Source organism: Rhinopithecus roxellana, chromosome 1 (assembly GCF_007565055.1).
Source record: "Rhinopithecus roxellana isolate Shanxi Qingling chromosome 1, ASM756505v1, whole genome shotgun sequence".
NCBI classification, from domain to species: Eukaryota; Metazoa; Chordata; class Mammalia; order Primates; family Cercopithecidae; genus Rhinopithecus; species Rhinopithecus roxellana.
The window spans coordinates 125,667,067-125,688,889 of NC_044549.1; the positions used below are offsets into that span (position 1 = coordinate 125,667,067).

At 41.8% G+C, this 21,823-nt stretch overlaps 1 protein-coding gene across 4 annotated transcripts; it reads left to right on the top strand.

Moving 5' to 3' along the window:
• Positions 1-3,427: 3,427 nt before the first annotated feature.
• Positions 3,428-21,333, top strand: TMEM183A (transmembrane protein 183A). Of its 4 annotated transcripts, none has more exons than XM_010378822.2 (8): positions 3,428-3,649; positions 3,848-3,937; positions 4,706-4,873; positions 11,407-11,566; positions 12,480-12,660; positions 15,009-15,089; positions 17,292-17,447; positions 19,343-21,333. In XM_010378822.2, exons 1-8 carry the CDS (start codon positions 3,541-3,543, stop codon positions 19,526-19,528), a joined length of 1,131 nt encoding a protein of 376 aa, XP_010377124.2. In that variant the 5' UTR covers positions 3,428-3,540; the 3' UTR covers positions 19,529-21,333. The 4 variants fall into 4 exon arrangements, with proteins under 4 accessions (XP_010377124.2, XP_010377125.2, XP_030786286.1 ...); XM_010378823.2 differs by having other exon boundaries at positions 11,410-11,566; XM_030930426.1 differs by having other exon boundaries at positions 17,300-17,447; positions 19,343-19,437.
• Positions 21,334-21,823: the final 490 nt, after the last annotated feature.

Here is a 21,823-nt window from a genome sequence, read left to right on the forward strand (position 1 = left end):
ATAGGCAAGGAAACTGAGCTTCAGAGAGGTTAAGTAACTTTTCCAAGGTCACATAGATAATAAATGGCAGAGGGAAATTTTGAATGCAAGCAAGTCTGACTTCACAATCTGCACTCTTGACTACTTTCAAAATACTGTTTTTTTTTTTTTTTTTTTTTGAGAGAGTCTCACTCTGTCACCCAGGCTGGAGTGCGGTGGCATAATCTCGGCTCACTGCAAGCTCTGCCTCCTGGTTCGAGCCATTCCCCTGCCTCAGCCTTGGGAGTAGCTGGGACTACAGGCGCCCGCCACCACGCCCGGCTAATTTTTTGTACTTTTAGTAGAGACGGGGTTTCACCGTGTTAGCCAGGATGGTCTCGATCTCCTGAGCTCATGATCCGCCCGCCTTGGCCTCCCAAAGTGCTGGAATTACAGGCGTAAGCCACCGTGCCCGGCCAAAATATTGCTTTTTTATACTAAACTGCCTTCAGTAGGAAATCCCACTGTCATGTATGTATTTAAACCGAAGGGATACTTTTCCAATACCTCCAAAGCAATGATTCCCAGGCTTTAGGGTTTCACAGGCTATTAAAATTTAAAAGAAAATTATGACAACCAACATAGATTTGCCACCTTTAAGTTTTCATGAGAAAGGACCTTAAAAAGCAAACACCTCCTGTGATCATTTACTATTAGTGCAAAATAAATAATAACTTTCTTTTTCGAGATGGAGTCTCGCTCTTCACCCAGGCTGGAGTGTAGTGGTGAAATCTCGGCTCACTGCAACCTCCGCCTCCTGGGTTCAAGCTATTCTCCTGCCTCAGCCTCCCAAGTAGCTGGGCCTATAGTTGCCTGCCACCATGCCCGGCTAATTTTTGTTTTTGTTTGTTTTTTTTTTAGTAGAGACAGAATTTCACCATGTTGGCCAGGCTGATCTCAAACTCCTGACCTTGTGATGCACTTGCCTTGGCCTTCCAAAGTGCTGGGAGTACAGGTGTGCGCCACCGTACCCAGCCTAAAGGACAATTTAATACCAAAAAAGTAGGGTGGGCATAATCTAGAAAGATAGCATTCAAATGCCGTATGTATTTATATATTGTCCTTAAATTTCTCACTTTTCTGAGGAAAATATTTGAAAACATTTTCCTTCCACTTTCTTCCTAATAGCTAGGTTAAGCCATTTGCATGTAAACATAATAACAATTTAGGTAACTTTTATTTGTCTTCCTAGCAAGAACCTGTATCCTCTGGTCTGGAGATGAACAGTGCTATTATTAATTAAAAGTTGTTGCTTTTCAATAAAAGGTAGAATGAAAGAGCAGGATCATTTGTTCCACTATTGTGGCCCAAGGATTTGCTTAAAATTTTCTCAGTCTAGAAATTTTGAAAGACGAAATAAACAGTTTTGGGAACTAGCATTTCTTTCATCCAATGCATTAAAATAGTAATTATACTGCTGAAAAATGAGAGAACATTCTTGTTAAAACCCAAGTTTTTTATAGCGACAATGTAATAGGGTTTATGTTTCTTGTACCTTTGATTCCCTCCAGAATCTGAATGCCTGAGTGTTTTCAACAGGGTGCCACATGAGTAGAAATCTACACATATGTCAGCCTTGTGAATTTTTTATTACACTTTTTTTTTTTTTTTTCCTTTTGGTGGAGAATGGGGTCTTGTTGCTGCCTAGGCAGGTCTCAAACTCCTGAGCTCAAGGATCCTCCCACCTCCACCTCCCTAGGTGCTGGGATTACAAGCGTGAGCCACCATACCTGGCCATGAAATTTTTTATTGATAACGTTGTGAAATGAGAAGTCTCAGCACTTACCATCTGCATTTTGAACTGGACTACAAACATGAATTACATATCAATAGAAACCTTATTTGAAATAATTTTCTTTTGTTAACAGTTTATTAGACATTTGTTTCATGTTGTAACCTTAGATAAATTAAATTTGAATATTTCACAATTGTAATCAATTACCTTCAGCTTCAATTTTAATTCCTAATTGATTCAAGCCTATTAGCACGACCCTGGTGGTAGTCTGTTACATAATGTTAGTAAAAGGCCTGAGGTTTTTCTCCTAAAGAACTTTGTGCTCGCTGGTTACACTGAAAATAAGACACTCTGGTAGATCCAGCGGATTGGATGCCTGGGTCTTAAGTTTCCCAAGCCAGGGATTATCAGCCTTTAGGAGCTGCAAGGAAGTTAGAAGGATAAAGGAAAATCACTTAGGACACCAAATAACTTCTCATTCGTCGTGGTGATACAGTAAGCATCACTGATAAGGGAGCAACCCAGGGTCCTGCTCCCTTACAGTTCTGTAACCTTCACTCAGTGACTCGCTTCTGTCTCAATACAAAGGAAAGACGTTATTTTTTCTTTTTTTCCTCTTTTTTTGAGGCAGGTTCTCGCTCTGTCGCCCAGGCTGGAGTGCAGTGGCACAATAATGGCCCACTGCAGCCTCGACCTCCCGGACTCAAGTGACCTTCCTGCCTCTGCGATAGTTTTTCATGGATGCTTCTAGTAGTTTTTTGGAGGGACGGTGTGTTAGGAACAAACTGCCCAAAAAGCTTCTTGGTACTGCCGACACTTCCCCCCAAACCCTTCCGTGCTGTCCACCCCTCCCGCTAATGCTCTACAATTCTTCTCCTCCCCCAAGCCTCTTTACACTTCTAAGCCCTTACGAAGCCAGCAGACTTCACTTACCAGACCTTGCTGCAATAAACCCCAATTACAAACCATCCGGACCGCACAGGGGGAGGTGGTGGGAAGCATAAACAAATTTTACCTACACCCTCCTGTAATAAACGTCACAAGGTAATATGTGGCAAAATTAACCAGCAAACAACCCCAGGGTCTCTTTCCCCCATATAAACCCCTCATTTTGTAAGCTCAGGGGTGACTCCTCTGTCTCTGGTGTAGCAGCTGGCAGGTTAATAAACTTCCTCGCCTGACCGCGGGTCTCTCTCTTGTCCTTTCTCTCAGCTAACCTTACATGGTGATAGACTGGAAACTTTTAAGAACTCCTCCTATTTTGAGAATTCAGAAATTTATTTATAGCTTTCGTAAAACAGAGTGAAGACTCTTACAGACCTATGTTGGACTAGCAGGCTCTCAGTCTCTGGGGTCCGAGACAGAGCACGAAGATGACAGTGTATACGCATTTTGGTGCTGACGTGGACCTGGAGTGTGGACACAGGAGTTACTATGAAGAATCCCGGAGACCACGATGTAAACTCTCAATTCTAATCAACACAGGTGTGGGCTCCGCGTCTGAAACACCGTTCGTCTCACACAAGGTACGGCAATACCCGACACCGCCCAGCACAACAGCTCTCACTCCACCTGGAACCCGGACCCAGCTTGATTCGCGGGTGCCGGATGATGACGTACCCTTGCACCTGGCGATGATTGGTTCGCGTAGAGCGGCGTCGTCCGCCAAAGCGACTCGGACCCCGGACCTATGTTCTCGCGAGAGTTAGCGGCCTCCGGTGTGGGATGGCCGCGGAGCCGGGCGGAGCTGGCCTGCGGCTCCCGTGGCCGGCTCTCCGGCTGGAGACATGGCCCGGGGGCCCGGCCCGCTAGGCAGGCCTCGCCCCGATACGGTCGCCATGCCCAAGAGAGGAAAGCGACTCAAGTTCCGGGCCCACGACGCCTGCTCCGGCCGAGGTGAGTGAGGGGGGCAGGGGCGCTGAAACATTTTGGGGCTGGCAGCTGGGAGGGGGCTGGACCGTGCCAAGGTGAGCGCGCCTGTCCGCAGCTGGAGGGCGGCTCGGTCCGGGGGCCTGCAAGCGAGGAGGAGGTCTTTGGCGGGGAAGAAGCTGACGAGAGAAGGCCTCTTCCTTGAGGGTTGGTGCTGTGTTGCAGTGACCGTGGCGGATTACGCCAACTCGGATCCGGCGGTCGTGAGGTCTGGACGAGTCAAGAAAGCCGTAGCCAACGCTGTTCAGCAGGAAGGTAAGCTTTGCGCGAGCCTTTAAAGACTCATGCCGCCAAGACAGAACTAGGCATTTTATTTTCTGTTTTTCTTGCAATCCTTTAGTCGTCTTCCTGTCACCGTGTTTGCCTCTTGTCAATGTTAACTTATACATTGGGGGCGGAGGAGGATTAGTCAAGAGTAGCAGTTTCTGCAGCAGAAGTATTTTCTTTCTTTCTTTGCATTTAAAAACATGTTTGCATACTCTAGTTTCCACTGCATTCTTCTTGGGTAATCTCTTTGCTGCAGTTCACATATGTTTTACTCTGCAGTTTGCTTCCTTGTTTAATAACCTTGGAGTGTTCTTTTCCTTTTCGGTGTTTCTCTTGCTTTCAGTCTGTTTACTTATGGGTCTGAGACTTGTATTTTATGACACCTACTGCCTCCAGCTCAGGACTAGGGCTAAATTGGATTCAATTTGTCTCAAACATTTTTCTGTAGAACTTAGGAGAATACAAATCGTCTTGTATCCTGCAGGGTTTATAGTGGAAAAATTGTGCACACCTTTTTTCTTTAGGGCTGAAAAAAGGAGTTTCTGCAACTTTGGAGTCAGTTTGCCCATTACTTTCCTTTCTTTTTTGTATTTAAAATACTAAAATCTTTATTTTTTTTGGTGATAGATTCTCACCTTTCTCTCTCACGATGTTTTTATCCCCCCTTTCCTGAATGGATGCTGATACCTTGGCTAAGTTGTTTATATTTCTGGGTGGAGCTGTGTGCCATCTCATTCTTCTCTTATTTTCTTCTAGTAAAATCTCTTTGTGGCTTGGAAGCCTCTCAGGTTCCTGCAGAGGAAGCTCTTTCTGGGGCTGGTGAGCCCTGTGACATCATCGACAGCAGTGATGAGATGGATGCCCAGGAGGAAAGCATCCATGAGAGAACTGTCTCCAGAAAAAAGAAAAGCAAGAGGCACAAAGGTATGGAGCTTGCTCTCTTTTGGTTTATTAGACCTGCCTGTGGTGACAAGTTGAAGATGTTACTTTCCCAGTAGCACAGGAGGAGGTATAAGAGGTGATACCAGGAGAGTTTGAAGAAAACTTGGCTCTCCACAAGAACCTTGGTAGTGGGACAGGATTTAATACACTTGGGCTTTCTTTTTTCTTTTGTCTGAATTCGAGAGGGAAAGAGATTAGTATGTGTTAGTAGAGTTCTGAAACTGTGAAGTGGACTATAGTAGCCCTTCATTGAGAACATGTTATTATCAGGTTAAAAACCCACATGGCAAGGTGAAAATAAAAGGCCTTTGCATTTCTGGATTTCTGAATGTTACTGTAAGGAAGCAGAAATGTAACCAAAAAATGTTTTCCAAATATGTGGATTTTATGTTACAAGTTTTGTTACACACAAACATAGACATTACCATGGGCTTTTAAGTGCTCTACGATTAGTAATGTCTGCTTCATGTCTAATAACCACTGTGGGAAATAGAAAAGTAGGTGATTTTTTAAATATCCTAATGGCAATGAAATGTACACAAATGAAGCAAAGAATAGTAAACTGATGGTATATAATGTGCCAAACCATCATTCAGATTCTGGGTTTTCCTCCAGACTTAATGAGTCAGAATCTCTTGGGGTGGAAATCAGAATTTTTTTTTTTGAGACAGGGTTTTGCTCTCTTGCCCAGGCTGGAGTGTAGTGGCAAGATCATGGCACACTGCAGCCTTGACTTCCCGGGCTTAAGTGATTCACCCATCTTTTGAGTAGCTGGGACTACAGGTGCTATGTCATCATGCCTGCTAATTTTTTCTATTTTTTGTAGAGACGGGGGTCTCACTATGTTGCTTAGGTTGGTTTTGAGCTCCTGGGTTCAAGCAGTCCACCCACCTCGGCCTCCTAAAGTGCTGGGATTATAGGCATAAGCTAGCATGCTTAGCCCAGAATTATTAAAGCTAAAGTGGTTATGATAATCAGCTGCATTTAGGTGAAATGGTGAGGCTGGGCACAGTGGCTCACACCTGTAATCCCAGCCCTTTGGGAGGCCGAGGTGGGCAGATCACAAGGTTAGGAGTTTGAGACCAGCTTGGCCAATATGGTGAAACCCTGTCTCTACTAAAAATACAAACAGTAGCTGGGCGTGGTGGTGTGCACCTGTAGTCCCAACTACTCGGGAGGCTGAGGCAGGAGAATTGCTTGATCCTGGGAGGCGGAGGTTAGAGTGAGCCATCACATTGTGCCACTACACTCCAGCCTGGTGACAGAGTGAGACTCTGTCTCAAAAAAAAATCATCATAATAATAAATGATATATGTATTTTTGGTCTCAGATTTACCAGTACTTTCACCTGTACCTGAGAATCAGATAATAGATATTTTTATTTGTTAAAGTATATTGAAGTAATAAGTTAATGAAATTAATGGTATGATTGCTTTGGAATTATTCCAGTTATTGTTAATCATATTCTTCTTTTTGAGGATCCAAAAATTAATACAGGTTGAGCATTCCAAATCTGAAAAGCTCCAAAATTTTAAATTTTTGGAGCACTGACATGATGCTGAAAGGAAATGCTTATTGGAGCACTTCGGATTTCTGATTTTTGATTAGGGCTGCTCAACCAATAAGTACAGTCAGGATATTCCAAAATGCGGAAAAAGCCAAAATCTGAAATACTTCTGGTCCTGAGTGTTTCTGATGAGGGATACTCAGCCCGTATTGACTTTCTTCATACTTCTTTGTCCTTAATTTTTAACTTAAAATCGCTGCTTATCACCATTCTATTAGGGATTTATCTTGTTTTGGACTTGTTCCACAGAATGGCTTAGACTTAAAAAAAAATTGAGATAAAATTTATTCCTTTAAAGTGTACAATTCAGTGGTTTTCGCATATTCACAGAGTTGTGCAACCATCAACATGGTCTAAGTTTAGAACATTTCCATTACTCTAAAAAGAAACCCCATACTTATTAGCATCCCTTCTCATTCCAAACCCTCCTCCAGTCCTTGGAAACCACTAATCTACTTTCTGTCTCTACAGATTTACCTATTCTGACATTTCGTGTAAATGGAATCATATAATATATAGTCTTTTGCATGTAGCTTCTTTCATTTAGCATAATGTTCTCAAGGTTCATCCATACTATGCATGTATCAGTATCTCAATCTTTTTTATTCCTTTTTGTTTGCCTGCTATGAATAATGCTGCTATGAACATTCATGGACAAATTTTTCTGTGGACATAGGTTTTTTCATTTATGGTTAGATAGGAGTGAAATTGCTGGATTATACAGAAACTCTGTGTTTAACTTTTTGAGGAATTGCCAAACCATTTTCCAAAGTGTGTGCATCGTTCTATATTTCCACCAGCAGTGTATAAGAGTTCCAGTTTCTCTATATCCTTACCAACACTTATTATTGTCTGACTTTTTAAATTATAGTGGATGTGGATTAGTACTTGTCTCCTTGTGGTTTTGATTTGCATTTCTCTATGGCTAATGATATTTGCCCATTTTTAAATTGGATTATCTTATTATTATTATTATTATTATTTTTTTTTTGAGATGGAGTTTCGCTCTTGTTGACCAGGCTGGAGTGCAGTGGCGTGATCTCGGCTCACTGCAGCCTCTACTGCCCAGGTTCAAGTGATTCCCCTGCCTCAGCCTCCCAAGTAGCTGGGATTACAGGCATGCACCACCATGCCCAGCTAATTTTTTGTATTTTTAATAGAGATGGGATTTCTCCATATTGGTCAGGCTGGTCTCGATCTCGAACTTCAGACTTCAGGTGATCCACCTGCCTCCGCCTCCCAGAGTGTTGGGTTTACAGGTGTGAGCCACCACACCCAGCTATCTTTTTATTACTGAATTGTAAGACTTCTTTATTCAGATTACCAGTCACTTATCAGATATATGATTTGTGGCTTACAGGCTCTTAACCATAATTCATATTTTACTTCCTTATTCTACTTTACCTCCATTAGGTTTCTCCATTCCATCAGACTGGTCTTTTTTTTTTTTTTTTTTAATTTCTTTTTATTTTATTATTTTAGCAGGTGTAATGTATTTTTCTTCTTCTTTTTTTTTTTTTTTTTTTTTTTTTTGAGGCGGAGTCTCGCTCTATCGCCCGGGCTGGAGTGCAGTGGCCTGATCTCAGCTCACTGCAAGCTCCGCCTCCCGGGTTTACGCCATTCTCCTGCCTCAGCCTCCCCAGTAGCTGGGACTACAGGTGCCCGCCACCTTGCCCGGCTAGTTTTTGTATTTTTAGTAGAGACGGGGTTTCACCGTGTTAGCCAGGATGGTCTCGATCTCCTGACCTCGTGATCCGCCCGTCTCGGCCTCCCAAAGTGCTGGGATTACAGGCTTGAGCCACCGCGCCCGGCCTCTTCTTTTTTTCAAAAGCCTTTTTTTAATGACATGTAGAAGAAGAGAGAATAGTCTGATTATAACTCTATATAACCCAGCTTCAACAGTGATCAACTCATGGCTATTAAAAAGGTTTTTTTCTCTTTCTTTTTTAAATTACCTTTTCGTTTTTATATGCTATCAACTCACGGCCATTTTTACTTCAGCCATTACTCCGCCACCCCAACACACACACACACACACACACACACACACACGCTGGGTGCACGGCCATTTTTACTTCAGCTATTACTCCCCCACCCCAACACACACACACACATACACACACACACACACACACACACACACACGCTGGGTTATTTTGAAACAATTTCCAGATATACCATCATCATCTCTGTAAATATCTTAGTAGTTATCTTTTTTACCCATTATCACATCTAAAAGACTTAACAGTAATTTCTCAATGTCACTAAAATTTTGTTAGATTTTTCTGTTTACTGTTCTTACATGTTTTGCTTTTCTGAGTCCCTTGGTTTCGTGTTAGCACTTATTCACTTGACATGCTTTTCCTCTTAATCTATGCCTATCAAAATTCTTCATGTCCTTCATGACTTACCTCCATGAAGCTTTCATTTACTGATTCTATTTACTTCATTTTGAAAGCTCTTAATAATTATGTATAAAACACAGTTCTTCATTGTTTACTAAATTTTGTCTCTAAAGACAAAATTTTTGATAGCACTCTGCTTTGTGAAAGTCCTTATGGGTGTCAGTAGAGGAAATTTTTGTTTGTTTTTTTGGTTTTTGTTTTGGAGTTTTGAGACAGGGACTCACTCTGTTGCCCAGGCTGGATTGCAGTGGTGCAGTCATGGCTCACTGCAGCCTCGACATCCTGGGCTCGATTGATCCTTGCACCTCAGCCTCCTGAGTATCTGAGACTACAGGCATGTACCACCATGGCTGGCTAATTTTTAAGTTTTTTTTTTGTAGAGACTGTGTTGCCCAAGCCGATCTTGAACTCCTGGGCTCGAGCCATCCTCCCACCTTGGCCTCCCAAAGTGTTGGGATTACAGGCATGAGCCACTGCAGTCAGCCACAATAGAGGAAATTTTAACCGTTGTTTGCCTTCTCTTTCAAAGAGAGAAGAGGTAATATGGGAGAAAGTGGGGCCTGGACATGGTAGACTGAGTCTTGCATGATTACTGGAGATTATAAGAGGGATAAGAATTAGAAAAGATGATGTTTTAGACATATTGGGTCTCTGTTGTGAAGAACCTCGCCAAAGAACTTGATCTAATCATAGAGTTGTGGGAAGCAGTTAGCTAGAAAAGCAGGGGCAACTTTGGGAAGATGGTGTAAGGGCTTTTTCCCCAGGAAGGAAGAAAGCTGATAATTTTAGGATAGTTCTATGACTAGGTTTGAAATAAGGGTTAGGGGTAGGATTAGCTCAGATTCAGGTATCTTTACAAAGCATGTGTATTAACTGAACCTGAGAAGTATAGTAGACATCAAGGTCAGGAGAATTAACACTAATGAGTGAAGAAGGAAGAGATAGGGATACTTTTTTTTTTTTTCCTTGAGATGGAGTTTCACTCTGTCACCCAGACTGGAGTGCAATGGCATGATCTTGGCTCACTGCATCCTCCGCCTCCCGGGTTTAAGCAGTTTTCTGCCTCAGCCTCCTGAGTAGCTGGGATTACAGGCGCCCACCACCACGCCTAGCTAATTTTTTTGTATTTTTAGTAGAGACGGGGTTTCACCATCTTGGCCAGGCTGATCTTGAACTCCTGACCTCGTGATCCACCCACCTTGGCCTTCCAAAGTACTGGGATTACAGGCGTGAGCCATTGCACCCAGCATGGATATGTTGTTAAAGAGTGACTAGGTGTCTCTGGCAAGGATCATAGGTCAAACTTGCAATGAAACAAGGAGAAACTAGAAGAATAAAAACATGTTTACAGGTAGTTATGTGTAATGAGAATGCACTGTAACTTATCTGGTTTTTTAATTTAATTTGTACTTTGAGATTTCCTTATACCATCCTTTTTTTTTTTTTTTTTTTTTGAGATAGAATCTCGCTCTGTCGCCCAGGCTGGAGTGCAGTAGTGCCATCTCAGCTCACTGCAACCTCCACCTACCGGTTCAAGCGATTCTCCTGCCTCAGCCTCCCAAGTAGCTGGGATTACAGGCATGTGCCACCATGCCCAGCTGATTTTTGTGTTTTTAGTAGAGACAAGAATTTCACCATGTTGGCCAGGATGGTCTCAATCTCTTGACCCCGTGATCTGCCTGCCTTGGCCTCCCAAAGTGCTGGGATTATAGGCATGAGCCACTGCGCCCAGCCTCCCTTTACCATCCTAAGGTCAATTTTGTTTTTTTCCCGACTGAAAATGTTTAGTGGGTGGAGACTTAAAGAGAAACCAAGAGCTGGGCTTAATAGCATAAAGCTGGAATTCGGAGTCAGAAAATCTTGGTTCTCTTTCCCTTGACTGAGTGACAAGGTTTTGTTTTTTCTTATTAGTAAAACGGGTGCAATAATATTTTTCTTATTCCACTGAAGAATTATTAGAGTTGAATGATACAATGTGTGCAAAGGCACCTTTGAAACTTCAAAATGATGGCCAGGTGCAGTGACTCACGCCAGTAATCCCAGCGCTTTGGGAGGCCTTGGCAGGTGGATCACTTGAGGCCAGGAGTTTGAGACCAGCCTGGTCAACATGGTGAAACCCCATCTCTACTAAAAAATTAGCTGGGTGTGGTGGAGCGTGCCTGTAGTCCTAGCTACTCTGGTGGCTGAGGCATGAGAATCGCTTGATCCTGGGAGGCGGAGGTTGTACTGAGCTGGGATTGCACCACTGCATTCCAGCCTGGGCAACAGAGTGAGACTCTGTCTCAAAAAAAAAGTAAAACTTCAAAATGGTATTGCCAATAGTTGTTAAGTAAAGGCCTTAAGAACAAAACCTATTTACTTGGGCAACAGGAGGTAAAAGTTTCCAGCAGCTAGGATGAGCAGGAAATGATAAGTTTGAAGGGTTTCCGTGGACCTATTTAAAACCATTTTCTTAACTGTTCAATCTTTGGGAGAAATGAAATGATCGAGTATCTTTAGATATGTGTGTAGAAGATCAGAGATTATTCTTTTTTCTGTTTCAGAAGAACTGGATGGGGCTGGAGGAGAAGAGTATCCCATGGATATTTGGCTGTTGCTGGCCTCCTATATCCGTCCTGAGGACATTGTGAATTTTTCCCTGATTTGTAAGAATGCCTGGACTGTCACTTGCACTGCTGCCTTTTGGACCAGGTTGTACCGAAGGTGCGACCACAGAGACCTCACTCTTTTATCTGTGTAGCTGATTTCATTACTGTTTGTGATTTGGAGCTACTCACTGGATGGTGACCTCTTTTCACTTTCTCTACTCCATGTTGTCTGGGCATGACCCAGCTTTGGACTCTTTGAGCTCCTCTCTAATTTAAATTTGATATTATTAATTATCCAGGTAATTGTCTTCCATGTGGTTGCCTCCTTCCCCACTCCAATATCCAGTTTCGGCAAAACGTCTTGCTTCAAGTCCCAGAGAGAACTGTCTTTGACTTTTCTTCAGAGGCTTATTTTAGCTAGAATGTTCAAAGCTACAGATGCTTATCTGCTCATCTTTCCAGCTGGATTAGGTGTTGCTTTGATTTGCTAGTCGTCTTTAAGTATTACACAGTTTTTGTACTTATGCAGCCTTATGTATAGTTGTAGTGGTGAGGAGTAGGTAAATTATGTGATTAGTAAAAGGGCTCGTTTTTGATGCTAGGTGTGGAAGTGTAGTGACAATTGTAAACTGTCAGGCTGTGGTGGGAAGGAATGTTGAAGTAGAAAGGAGTAGAGAACTCATTGTAGACCTGACAGGAGAACCTAGTGGCTCTTCTCCAGTATAGGTTCCTCTAGGACGGGTTCTTTTTGAGCAGTTAAAGCATAATATACTGATACCAATTCAGAGTTTGCTCTTGTGTTCAGGAAAAAAGTGAGGATTTCAACTTTAAAAATGGATGGTGAACTGCAGGATTACAAGGCAAAGACGTAAAAGTTGCCAAGAGGTCAAGTAGCACTGGGGACAAGCTACCTACTGCCCAGTGGAATACTGCAGTAAAGTTCATACAGAGACCAGGAGTCTTAGGAGACTGACCTAGAGCAGGAGAGACAGGTCACATATTGGTAGGAGTAATGTGTCATGTTTCAGGCACTACACGCTGGATGCTTCCCTGCCTTTGCGTCTGCGACCAGAGTCAATGGAGAAGCTGCGCTGTCTCCGGGCTTGTGTGATCCGATCTCTGTACCATATGTATGAGCCATTTGCTGCTCGAATCTCTAAGAATCCAGCCATTCCAGAAAGCACCCCCAGCACATTAAAGAATTCCAAAGTAAGTGAGAATTTGTGTTGGGGTTTGACTAATGGACTCTTGTATGGTAGGCCTGTAATCATGGCTTGTCTCCAACTTCCTTGATGGGGAGGGTTGTAGGTCCCAGGCTGCTAAGGGACTAATGTAAACTTTCAGGGCTCAGAGATTTCACTTCTCCAATACCTTTCTGCTGTGCTGGCTGGCTTATCTTATACTTACCTTAAAGCTTTCCGGTGCTTTTAATGTATTCCTTATTCTTTTTATTTTAATTTATTTTCATACGTTGTACATTGGACCCCTTTAGATATAATGGTTTTGATGGTTTGGGCTAGGAAGAGCATAACTGAAATGGTAGATGTATGCTGTAATTTTTAAGAGGGGCTTTAAATCACGGGACAGAGGTATGACTTGAACATCTCACTATTTTTCTCTTTCTAATGCAACCTTGACATTAGGGATTCCCCTTTATTGTTGACCTCCTTAAAGGATTCTGGTGTAGACTTGACTTCTGTAGCATTTGAAAGTGCCCTGTGCCAGGCTATTGCCAGGCTCTGGTAGGTCATCTCATAGACTATAAGGTACCCTGATTCATAAACCTTAGTTCTCTCAAGTGCTTTCTGTGTTCTAGGCTCTTTTTATCCTGGGATTTCCCTGATATTTTATATTCATACATTTATATTCAAGTCTCTGTCATTCTTCTGATTTGTAAATATGTCTACTAGCCTTTGGTCCATTCTCTCTTTTTCTCCTCCCTGATAAAATTACTAAATCACCTTTGCCAAACAAGGTTACTCTGTTCCTACCTCAAATCTGATGTTCCACAGCATTTCCCATTCTCTTATAGTTTGTTTTTATGGTATTGGACATTATATAATGATTCTTCTCCCCTAGTTTAGCTCTAGGGTGATCACATTTTACCTGATACGTATTAATTAAAAGGGTACTATTGATTTCAAGATTATCGAGGTTCCCCCTAGCCTTGTAAACTGAGGTGGTCAGAGCCATTGGCTGAGCTCAATTTAATATCATGCTAACTGGTGGATTTAGAGAAGGAGTAGAATGCCAGGAGAGTAGGATTTCACCCAGCAGCTGCTTCTGCTTGTAATATGAGTGGACAGTGTATCTTCTCACATTTACAGTGTCCCTTTTCCCCAGAACATTTGATAGTATCAGGTTAACTGTGGTGAGCGTGGGGATCATCCGAAAGTTAGCCATGCCAGGAGTGAATCAATTGCTGGGAGCAGAGCAGCATTGGGCAAACTCCTCATGCTTGACACATCTTAGCGGCTCCAGTGCACAATGCAAGTGCTACTGCCTAAATTCTAAAATACCCCTATCTTCATATTCTTACCATTGTCTATTAATTTTTTTAAAGTGGACTGTAAAAAGCCAAAGTAGAATGAAAACTAAGGTCTTAATCCAGATAGTAAGCCCAGGCCATCTGGCTGCTGCTTTTGTGCCTTGTTAGAGATCTTCTGAAGAGGGTGTGGGGCCTGCAGTGACAGGTGTCCCATGCTTGGCCTTGCCACTTGTATACCCATGATTGCGTGGCATTCAGGGAGTTGCCAGCATGCCTAAAGGAAGTTGTCCCATGTTCCTGGACTCCAGCTTTTCGTATTTGATTCCCCCTCTCTCTCTTTTCAGTAGCATAGCTTGTGTGGGACACTGGAGCCGTTGTGATGGCAGCAGAAGTGTTTTCCCCTTAAAGCCAAGCCCATTAATTTTGATGGAACAGCAGGACGTACAGGGCATGTCTGAAGGGCGGGACAGCTGGCACGGCGGACGACCCACCCCTTATCCCCTGGGAGGTACTTCACTTCTTGTGCTTAACCCTAGCTGTAGCCTGACTTTCACTGAGGGGCTTATTCTAGACAGAATTCAGCCTAGCTCTGTAGTTTCCTTACTGGCTGTCTGCTCCCAGAGAGTCCTGAGCAGTTTGCTTCTGTTATAGGGCCAGCCTCTCTGCCTACCTTATGGCCTTGTATCATCTTGCCTGGTGGCTGCTGGCTCTCCTTACATTTTAATGTAGAGGATTAGCCTGCTGAATCAGAGAGGATGCCCCAGTCTCTAGATACCATGTTTCTGTCTTTGAAGATAAGAACAATAGGGGTTGATGTCAGTAACCTCTGAGGTTGACTTATATTGGTCCCTCCTTTCCTTATTGAACAGCCCTGGGATTGTCTGTTTTCATGTTGAACCAGTGTCAACTTGGGAGTCTATCTGTGCCAAAGTAAAATCTCAGCATTGGGACCGTGGCTGGCTTTAGAGCTGTCAAACAGAAAGGTTTTTGCTGATTATTTTGATTGTAGTGTATTTTGATTTTTTTCTTTTTCTTTTTCTTGGTTTATTTTATTTTTACTTTCTTATAGTGCTTACTTTTCTGGTGCAGAAAGATTGTTGGGAACAGACAGGAACCAATGTGGGAATTCAACTTCAAGTTCAAAAAACAGGTATGTGGTCTTTGTTTTTCAGATAACACCTTGTTCCAAGAGATTTCCCTAGATATCTTTCTTAGTCTGTTTGTGCTGCTATAACAGTACCACAGACTCTGGGTAACTTAAAAAGAACAGAACTTTATTTCTTCACAGTTCTGACGACTGGGAAGTCCAAGTTCTTTGCAGGTTTGGTGTTTGGTGAGGACCTGGTCCCTTTGTTTCCAAGATAGTGTCTGATTGCATCCTTCAGAGGGGAGGAACACTTTGTCCTCACATGGTGGAAAGTGGAATGCCGAAAGGGGCTGAACTTAGTGTGAAGACTTTCTTATAAAGGCTTTAATCCCATTCATGAGGGAGGGCCTCCCCAGTAGGTCACCTCCTAAAGGCCCTACCTCTTAATACTATTGTGTTGGAGATTAGGTGTCCACATGAATTTTGGAGGAGACACAAACGCTCAAATCATAACACTGGACATGAAATTGCCTTACTAAAATCAAACAGTGTATAGCCTAAAAATCAAAAATCTAAAATGCCTCATAATCTGAAACTTTCTGAGTGCCAACATGATGCTCAAAGAAAATGCCTTTTGGAGCATTTTGGATTTTGGGTTTGTGGATTTCAGATGCTCAACTGGTATAATGCAAATATTCCAAAATCCGAAAAAATCGGGAATACTTCTGGCCCCAAGCATTTCGGATAAAGGATACTCAACCTGAAATGCCATGAAAACAAAAGAGGAACTATGTTGTATTGAAAGACAAGGATAACAACATACTGCAAAGAGTAAATCTTGAGTGGATCCTGGATAAGGGAACAAAGCTATAAAAGACATTTTGGGGCAATTTAGGAAATCAGAATGTGCTATGGATAATATGAAATAATTGTTAATTTTCTTATGGGTGATAATGATAATGTGGTTATATGTAAGTGTATGCTGAATTATTTACGAGTGAAGTATAAATGTTGAGAGAACATACTAAGAGAATAGTTCCCAAAAGATTAATTGCCATTACAGGATAGCAGAAGTCTTAAGTCACCTTTACTTTATCAATATATTTATGTATTACTTAAACTTATTTACCATTAAAAAAAGCTTTCATTATGGAAGGGGAAGCCTCATGTATTTCTGAATGTAAGCCTAAGAGACAGAGAAGACAAATTACATGAACTCTCCAGTTGCCAAGCCAATGAAAATTTTTTAAAACCTGGAAAAATTATGCCAGAGGCACACACATTGTTTACTAATCTGATTACTAGCCAAGCCTTGAACAGTGTGACAGTATTACTTAAAGGACAGCTGTATTATTAGGTGTAATTATGATCACCCTATATTCTTATGTGGAATTATGAGCAGATATGGCAATCGGTTTATAGAAACCCATAAACCCATTACTAAGTAGAGGAGACAGGTGAAAACACATGGAGCGGGGTGGGGTGGGGGATGCGGGGGTGAGGTGGGAAGGGAGGTGTCTTCACTTGTCTCCTCAGTGTCTCACTGATGAGACACAAATACTATTAGTTATTCCTCACGTGATGGCAGGTGGGTTACAGATAAGTTTGTAGTTAAAGTAAACCTTATTTTCCTATTGATTTATTTCAAAAACATGGTTCTGGGGAAGAATTTTAGTTCTGATATTTTGCGTTTGATAAGATCTGCACAGGCTGTGGTATCCATTAGACATTGGTAGAAAGTCCACCATAGACCTTTCTGAGAAGGAATTGAGAGGCAGTCTTAGCAGTGGTGAAATGTGACTAGAAGCAGACAGTAGGATTACTGCAGGAAAGTGAATGCTGAGATTTCCTTTAGTTCCGAGACTTGTGATTCCTTTGTTTTATGGGGTCTGGAATTAGGTGGCCACTTCTGCTTCCTTCCCTTTTGTCCAGCAGATGTTCTTTGGAGTCTGACAAGTTACAAGGAATTTGCAGTCTTTCAAACATTGTAGAACCTCTGGTAGAGGCTGTAAGTTTCCATTTCTTGTCAGATGGCAAGGGATACCATCTAAATGAAGTATAAACCTGCTCATCCAAATGTATTCCCCCTTCTTTCAAAGGGTAGATTTTCTTTGATCTCTGTATAGAAACATATATAAAGAGAGAGGAGATAACGGAAAAATGTATCTCACTAGCTTTAGTTAAGCCATAGGATTTTCTTTGGTAGCCTCTTAGAGCCATATACATTTCTTCTAAGCCATTGGATTAATTCTTAGTTCTCTTCAGTCCCCTAGGTTAAAGAGCAAGTGTACAGGAGGATTGCAGCCTCCCGTTCAGTACGAAGATGTTCATACCAATCCAGACCAGGACTGCTGCCTACTGCAGGTCACCACCCTCAATTTCATCTTTATTCCGATTGTCATGGGAATGATATTTACTCTGGTAAGTAGGGACTCAGGATGTCATTCTCAGCTCTTTTTTTTTTTTTCATTCTGAAAGGAGGTGAACCACAGCTTTTTTTTTTTTTTTTTTAAAGAGACATGGTCTCACTCTGTCACTGAGGCTGAAGTGCAGTGATAGAATCATCGTTCACTGCAACCTCAAAACTCCTGGGCTTAAGCTGTCCTCTTGCTTCAGCCTCCCAAGTAGTTAGGACTACACGTGCACACCACCACTCTTGGCTAATTTTTATTTTTTGTTGCAATGGGTGTCTCACAGCATTGCTGAGGCTGGTCTCAGACTCCTAGTCTCAAGCAGTTCTTCCACATCGGCCTCCCAAGTGCTGAAATTATAGGTATGAGCCACTGCCTTGAGCTTTTTTATAGACTTTTGCTGTATCTCAGGTTTGAAGGATATTTGTAAGTTTGACCATGAAGGAAGGTATCTTTAAAAAAAAAAAAAAAAGTTTGAAATCAGTCCTGTATATCAGCAACAGACAGATTTGTGGAGACGTTAATTATATCTGAGAATATTTTACCTTCTTTTCTTCTTTGTAGGAAAGGGAATGTTTTTGCATTTTCATGTGTAGTGGTCATTAATGATTGAGAAACATTATCCTATTAGGAAGAATGATGAGATATATATACATGAGCACTGTATGTCAGGACCTTGAGGCATGCATAAGGGGTTACAAATGAGATATTAAAATATAGAGTGACCAGCTCAGCTCTGTCCTTTGTGTGATATTATCACTGTTCAAGGCTTGGCCAGTAATTAGTAAACAATGTATGTGCCTCTGGCATATTTTTCCAGGTTTTAAAATTTTTTCATTGGCTTGGCAACTGGAGAGTTCATGTAATTTGTCTTCTCTGTATCTTAGGCTTACATTCAGAAATACATGAGGTAACCCTTCCACAATGAAAGTAACTTTTTTTTTTAATGGTAAATGACTTTAAATAATACATAAATATACTGACAAAGTAAAGGTGACTTAGACTTCCACTATCCTATAATTGCAATTTATCTTTTGGGAACTGTTCTCTTAATGTGTCTGTTAATATGTACGTACTCTCTCTTAAATAATTTTGTATTATTGAGATTGTGTCATATATGCAGTTTTTTTTTTTTTGAGACGGAGTCTCGCTTTGTAGTCCAGGCTGGAGTGTCATGGTGCGCAGTCTCGGCTCACTGCAACCTCTGTCTCTTGGTTTCAAGGGATTCTCCTGCCTCCGCCTCCGAAGTAGCTGGGATTACAGGTGCCCGCCACCACACCCAGCTAATTTTTGTATTTTTAGTAGAAATGGGGTTTGGTCAGGCTGGTCTCAAACTCCCGACCTCAGACGATCTGCCTGTCTTGGCCTTCCAAAGTGCTCATTAGTGAGGCTTTCTTTAGCATAGTTTAAACATGTGAAGCTGAGAAGGCCTTATGAAATTGTCCTTAATTTTTTATATCTTTAAAGGTTGGCTGGGCGTGGTGGCTCACACCTGTAATCTCAGCACTTCGGGAGTCCGAGGTGGGCAGATCACCTGAGGTCAGGAGTTTGAGACCAGCCTGGCCAACGTGGCAAAACACTGTCTCTACTAAAGATACAAAAACTAGCTGGTCATGGTGGTGCACACCTATATTCCTAGCTACTCGGGAGGCTGAGGCACGAGAATTGTTTGATCCTGGGAGATGGAGGTTGCAGCGAGCCAAGATCATATCACTGCACTACAGCCTGGGCAATAGAACGAGGTCCTTTCTCAAAAAAAAAAAAAAAAAGGTGTTCATGTTGTAATTTAGAGATTAATCTTGTGGCCTAGCCAGTGTAAATTAGTCTGGACTATTTCATTTCGGAGTGAGCTGTTGGAAACCAAGGTTGTGTAAGTTGGATACTGAATCTGCTTTTCCATTTCAGTTTACTATCAATGTGAGCACGGACATGCGGCATCATCGAGTGAGACTGGTGTTCCAAGATTCCCCTGTTCATGGTGGTCGGAAACTGCGCAGTGAGCAGGGTGTGCAAGTCATCCTGGACCCAGTGCACAGCGTTCGGCTCTTTGACTGGTGGCACCCTCAGTACCCATTCTCCCTGAGAGCATAGTTACTGCTGCCTATGCCTTGGGGCAGTCCCGAGTCTAGTCCATTAGTAATCAGATTCCAGTTTGGACGGGGCGGCTGGATTGTATGTCTGGTTAGTAATGTACATGCTCTTCAGGTTCTAGGGCTCCTGTTAGGGGAGGGAGAAATGTTGAATCAAGAGGAAGAACAACTACTATGATTTATAAACATATTTTAATGTAAAAATTTGCATTTAAAAGGAGTGGCCCTGTTTTCTGTGTTAAAAACCCCATTTGGTGCTATTGAGTTTGTTCTTTATTCTTTTATCCCAGTGAAAATTGTTGATCTTGCTCTAGGGAAAAATTAAACTCTTTGAATCTCCAAACAAGGAAGTTTCAGCATTCCCTTATGGATCAGAGGAAACTTAGAGGCCTGAAATTGTTGCTTCCAGTTTAGCTGCCCCTCAAATTCAAGTGAATATTTTCCCTTCTCCCTTTACCCTTCTCCAGAAATAAAGCAGGTGACAGGGTTTTCAGAATCTTACCAGATTGACTTGTGTATCTTTTTTAAAAAATAATTTGTGATATTTATTGCATACATTTTCTTTTGCCAGTTTTGGATTTTAGGTATTTCTTGCATGAGGTTAATAGTGGTGATGATGACTTTATACCCTTGGTACTATACTAGGAACTTTACATAGTATCTCTACTTCTCACAGTCTTGCAAGGTAGGTGGTATTATTCCCATTTTATGGTTGAGAAAGCGGAATTAGTGATTATACCTATAACACCAGTAAAGGCAGAGCCAGGATTCTGACCCAGGTCTTTTTGTTATACCACAATTTTAAAAGATGAGTCTCATTTTTCTTGTGGTAGTTGGTGGTAAAAGGGAGTAGGCAGAGTGTACATAGATAAAAAAAGTAAAAGGGTAAGTGGAAAGTTGATTGTGGTATACCTTATTCTAATCAGCCGAAAAAGTATAGAAGATTGATGAAATGATCTTTTAAATATGTATTTCTAAGTGAAATGTAAAACCAAGAAAGCTATTTTAGGAAGGATAGTGACACTTTCATTGAACTGTTAGAAAGGCATTTATTATGCTAAAATGTCATTAACAAAATGCATTGCATGTTGAAACCAGCCTCTTGAACTATAAGCACTTAGCAACTTTGCTCTGCCCTGTACTGTGCTGCTTCTGCCGTCATCCTGTGTGCCTACAGAAGCCTGGTCTTCATGCAGAAATGCTTATGTCCTCCTGTTCAGATGACTCCTGTTGTTCAGGTGTACTCTGAGAAGAGGATCACAAACATTTTTCTGTTTTGCTAAGAGGAAAACCTTGTTGCTTGTCTCTCCTCCCATCCTCCATCATCCAAAATTAACCAGTGAGCTGGATATTACCTGGATATTGCCAGGAGGTGGGCATTAAGACAATATTCTTTAAAAATGAAAATCTTGTGGAGGAGAATCTTTGAGGCAAACTGCTAAATTCGCTTTTTTCTTTTTCCTTACCATCTTCCCCAGGAATATTCTTAGAAAGCATCTGCTTAATTTTGCTCCTAACAGCTAACCTTATCCCACGTTGAGGGTGGTAATACAAGAGTGAGCCTGGGTCAGTCAAAAACAGAATTTGGGCATTTAAGTGATAACAGACAAAAACCCTAAGGACAATGAGCACTTTGCAAATCTCTACAATGAAAAGTTGCCTCTTTGAGGCAGGAGGAGAGAAGCACAGTCCCTGCCTGGTTGCCTGAACTAAAGATGCCATGGAGCAGGAGTGTCTTGGTGCATTGTTCCCCGCTTAGGAGTACCTTTAAAAAGGGGGTGAAATAAATTTGGCTTAATAATTGTATTCTGACTCAGCTCTGAGTTTTTTGTGTCAAATTCCATGGTACAGTGACAGATACAGTATTAGATACTGCCTCAGCTCTCTTCTCTCAGCATAATATTGACAAACACTTGGTAAAATGTGTTATCAGTGTATCTTGGCTTCAGCCTGCCTCTGCATTGACTGAGTTGCTGTTTCTAGCATGATGCATGCTGTTAGTGACAGGACGTGAAGTGTCTCAGGGATTTCCTTTTGGTGAGGACCCCAGACCACCCGAAGAAGAATTGGAACTTTATGGACTACAGGTTAAAAACAGCTTTATAACTTAACATATATATATATATATAACTTACATATATATATAACATATATATAACTTATATATATAACATATATATAAATATATACTGGGATTTTGCTCTGTCAGTCAAGCAACATAAATTGACCCTTGAACACTGTGAGAGTTATGGATGCAGACCCTCTCACACAGTTGAAAATCTACTGTAACTTTTGA

Coding starts and splice junctions, on each gene's coding strand:
- TMEM183A (XM_010378822.2), top strand. CDS start 3,541: ATGGCCCGGGGGCCCGGCCCGCTAGGCAGGCCTCGCCCCGATACGGTC. Junction 4,874..11,406: donor GAAAAGCAAGAGGCACAAAG/GTATGGAGCTTG, acceptor TTTCTGTTTCAG/AAGAACTGGATGGGGCTGGA. Junction 11,567..12,479: donor TGGACCAGGTTGTACCGAAG/GTGCGACCACAG, acceptor GTCATGTTTCAG/GCACTACACGCTGGATGCTT.